This window comes from Tupaia chinensis, unplaced genomic scaffold, assembly GCF_000334495.1.
Source record: "Tupaia chinensis unplaced genomic scaffold, TupChi_1.0 Scaffold000355_1, whole genome shotgun sequence".
In the NCBI taxonomy this organism is placed as follows: Eukaryota; Metazoa; Chordata; class Mammalia; order Scandentia; family Tupaiidae; genus Tupaia; species Tupaia belangeri.
Window position 1 is genome coordinate 4118590 of NW_006159850.1, and position 4198 is coordinate 4122787.

General features: G+C 55.7%; 1 protein-coding gene across 1 annotated transcript in view; it reads left to right on the plus strand.

Annotated features, from left to right (window-relative positions):
• The window catches only part of MEAK7 (MTOR associated protein MEAK7), a gene marked incomplete in the record, with an annotated part of 17457 nt that overhangs the window by 1966 nt on the left and 11293 nt on the right, over positions 1-4198 (plus strand). The window contains 1 exon segment of the mRNA XM_027773482.1: positions 2321-2495. Coding sequence (XP_027629283.1) covers positions 2346-2495 — 150 coding nt within the window.

Genomic DNA, 4198 nt, shown 5'->3' on the forward strand with positions numbered 1-4198 from the left:
TGCAGCCATCCTGGTCTGCCCATCCAGGCGGTAACTGCTCCCAGGCCCTTGCAGATCGACTGGGGAAGCGAGCCTTCCGAGGGTCACCTTCTGTCCCCAGGCAACTCCTTGCCCAGGCTCAGGCTGCCCCTTGGCAGAAGGGCCTGGAGCTCTGGGGCAGAAACAGGTTTAAAGCCCCTCTGCCCAGGCAAGATGCTGGATCTCTGCAGAAGGGTGGCACTTAGGCCTAGGTTCCTGGCTCTAACAGGACTGCTGCTTGGAGCTGGAGGTGGGGGCTGGCAGGCAGGGCGGAGGGCATTCACTGGCCGAGCCAGTGGGAAAAGCTCCGAGGACTGCACTTAGCCATCCTCAGGAGCTGCAGCCCCTGGTCACCTCCGCTGCGGTGTGGGGGGAGCCCTCCCCAGCTCTGGAGCCCCCAAGTGGGCTGTTCTCAGGTTTCAAGTCGGGAAGGCAGGAGCCACCTTCAGTCATCTGGGTGGTCTGTTTCTGTCTCTGGCCTCCAGGAGGCAGTCACATGCCACGGGCTACCTTATTTAATGCCTGGACCTTACAGAGATTCAGTGATACTTGCTAACCACACTAAGGAAGAACTTGCTCAGAACTGTCAGTGTCACAGCACGTATAGGGGCCAGCAGTGGGACTTTGCAGTAGGGGGAGAGGTTGGACTCAACTCTGAGGACACTGCAGGCAGGTGGGGATTTACGGTGGAGGAGTGGGGTGGGGTCAGCAGGTGCAACGTGACTAAGGAAACATCAGGGGTGGGGAGATTCCTCCTGGGGGCTGGTGGAGCGTGAAGGACCTGGTTAGATAAGGTCCTTAGAGATCAAGGGTGGCAGGTCCTTGCTGAAGCTAGGTTTTACAAGGAAGTGCGGGGAAGGGGCCAGGAGCCTGGGGGACGTTTGGTCAAGGGAAGAATCTTTGTCACTGATTGGGGGCTGCTGGAACTTCCGTTTTACTGAGGGCCCCTGTGTTGAAAGGGGCAAGCAGAGTGGGCTCCTCTGCACTTCAGGAGTGCCCTCCTGGCCAGCCCTCAGCCCAGAGCCAGGGCAGCTCACTTCAGCCCTGCTGACGCTGGCCCATCGTTCTTCGGCGGTGGCTGGCTGTGCTCTGTGGGTATAGGCAGAACCCCCGGCCTCCAGAACCACTAACCCTCCCCTGGGGGAACTGTCCCTGATGGAGACCCACAGGCCAGCAACCTTAAGTGCATTCGGTCAGTAGAGGTATAGCCTCCTGAGTCAGGAGGTGTAGTCCTCCTCTAAGTCAGTCGGGGTGTGCCCTCCTCTAAGTCAGGGTATGCCCTCCTCTAAGTCAGTCGGGGTGTGTCCTCATCTAAGTCAGTTGGGGTGTACTCTCCTCTAAGTCAGTCGGGGTGTGCCCTCCTCTATGTCAGTCGGGGTGTGCCCTCCTCTAAGTCAGGGTGTGTCCTCGTCTAAGTCAGTTGGGGTGTACTCTCCTCTAAGTCAGGGTGTGTCCTCCTCTAAGTCAGTCGGGGTGTACTCTCCTCTAAGTCAGGGTGTGTCCTCCTCTAAGTTAGTCGGGGTGTACTCTCCTCTAAGTCGAGGTGTACTCTCCTCTAAGTCAGAGTGTCCTCCTGCAAGTCAGGTGTGTCTTCCTCTAAGTCAGGGTGTGTCCCCCTCTAAGGGCACAAACGCAGGTGCCCAACATAGTTTTCCAGCTGTAGGGCTGTGATTCAAACCACGACTAGTTGTTTGGGATTCAGCTCCCTGAACCATTAGGCCACAGGGCCATCCTGGTAACTGTTTTGTTTGTTTGTTTGTTTGTTTGTTTAAGAGATATTTTTGCTACAGAGCACGTGTGCTCGCCCAAGAGACAGAGAGGGTCAGAGAGACAAAGCAAGAAATCATCCCTTAGGGGGGATGGCCATGCCACAATCCTTTCTCCTCCATTCTCCTCTCAGGATTTTGGGCACACACACACACACACACATACATGTGCCTGGCGTGAGTTTTAAGCTGCCAGGTCTGGGACTCGAACTGCAGTCGGCTACATGGGAGTCCAGCAATGTAATCATTACGCCATCTACTGGTCCCGGGAATGGTGTTTTTAAATAAGGAAACCAGGACTATTGTTCGACAGCTGCGAGCGAGTTTCTGTGGACTGCGGGTGCCAGAAGGGGCGCCCCACTCCTTTGTCGCCCACTGGTAACTTCTGCCCGGTTAGAACGTGTTTGAAGGCCGAAGCATTCGGGGTGTCTGGGCGAGGTCAGGGTGTGCAAACTTGACCATGTGGTTGTCAGCATTCATTTTGATCACTATTGCATTTTAATTTTTCTCTCTAATCTCGTCTTTTCCTTCTGCAGAGAGTTCTGGCAAATACGAGGAAAGATGGGGAACACCAGGAGCCGCGGGGGGCAGACCTCGAGGTCCCAGTTTCTCCCTGAGGAACAGACTGAGATCGATGGGTTGTTCGATGCTCTGTCGTCGGATGGGAGCAGCCCACGGGTGCCCAGATCCTTCTCCCTGAGGGCTCTGAAGGCAAGGCCCGGGGCCGCGGTTCCCGTTCAGCTGGGAGAGGAGCCTGCAGGGTGCAGCCGTCAGCCGGGCGGGAGCCCTGACAGTGGGTTTCTTGGAGGGCTGGGTAGTCACCAGCTATACAGATCCCTCCCTGTTTTAAGTCAATACAGGGTCCTGTCTGTACTAAAGAAAGGGACTCGGGGCAGGTGATGACTGAGGGACGTTTAGGGGACATTTCTAACTTCTAATTGACACCATGTCCCCTGACTGCCCTCCCAGTGGCTGGTGGAGATGATGGGTCTGCCTCGGTGGACCAGGCCTAGTATCAGCCTTTCACATGCACCTTGCCCTAGACTTTGTTTTCTTTAATATTTCCAGAGGGCATGTAGCATGGGCAGACAGACGGGCGCGTCACACTGCAGTCCTCCCTTCTCCATTCCTCCTTCCTGGGTGTACGCATTTCTCAAGCTGCCGGGGCTGGGATTCAAACCACGGTCAGTTGTGTGGGATCTAGCTCCCATAACTGCTGTACCACGGGGCCGGTCCTGGCTCTAGAGTCTGTAAGTGTTCGGCGCTGTAGGAATTTCACAGTACTCCTAACAGAACGATGAAATATCAGGTTCCAGGTTTATCTGAAACTCCGCATTTCTCATCTTTCGGCCCCTTACCTTCGGGTGCCTAACTGCCAGGTGGAGTGCTCAGACAGTGAGACCCCATGAAGAGACACCGCAGATCAGCCCGGGGGTGGCGGCATGGTGGGGTGAAGTCTGCGAGGCATCCTCCACAGGCCTCCTGGAGACCTCGTGGCATGGGAGCTGACCAGGACACGGGGAAGTCCCATCACAGTCGTCTTGCATTTGAGAAAGCTGGCGGGAGGCCCTCCCAGTCAGGGTGTGGCGCACATGTATGTGCGAGTGCATGTGTGTGCATACATGTCTCCATGGCCAACAGCAGCACCATTGGCCTGGGCACACCCAGAGCTGGAGCCAAGGGAACTGGACAGGCCAGTAAGGCCTCGACGGTGGAGCAGGATGAGGAGTCGTGCAGGGATGCGGCAGCGGAGTAGGCTTTCTTTGGGAAGGAATTTGAAGTTGCTTTTCTAGTGAACTCTCCAAATTCCCACAGAACTAGGGATCCTCTAGTGGGCAGGAGGGAGGCCTCCTGCACGAGATGAGGGCATGGCAGCGGGCGGCCTGGGCACAGCCACGAGGGCACGTGCGGACCGTGCTGTGCGGGAAGGGGGGAGTTTGCGCTCTCCCCATTCACTGTGACCCGGGATGAAGTCAGATTTGATGCTGGGACCAAAAAGGAGAATAGTATCTACAGAATGTTATTCCGAAGGCTTTAAGAATTCAATTTAAAGTTTGAATTAAAAAATGAGTTAGGGAACCAGCAGTTAGCGTAATGGCTAGGTCGCTGGACTCCCACGTAGTCGACCGCGGTTCACGTCCTGGACCCGGTGGCTTAAAACTCATGCCGGGCGCGTGTGCGTGCGGGCCCAAGATCCCGAGAGGAGAATGGAGGAGAAGGGATTGCAGCGTGACCATCCCCCCGGGGGGTGATTTCTCGCTTTCTGTCTCTATGTCTCTCTGTCTGTCTGGCGAGCGCACGCGCCCTATAGTGAAAAAAAAAAAAAAAACCTCTCAAAAAAAAAAAAGAGTTAAAAATGCACATTGAGGGAACCAGCAGTTAACGTAATGGCTATGTCGCTGGACTCCCCTCCC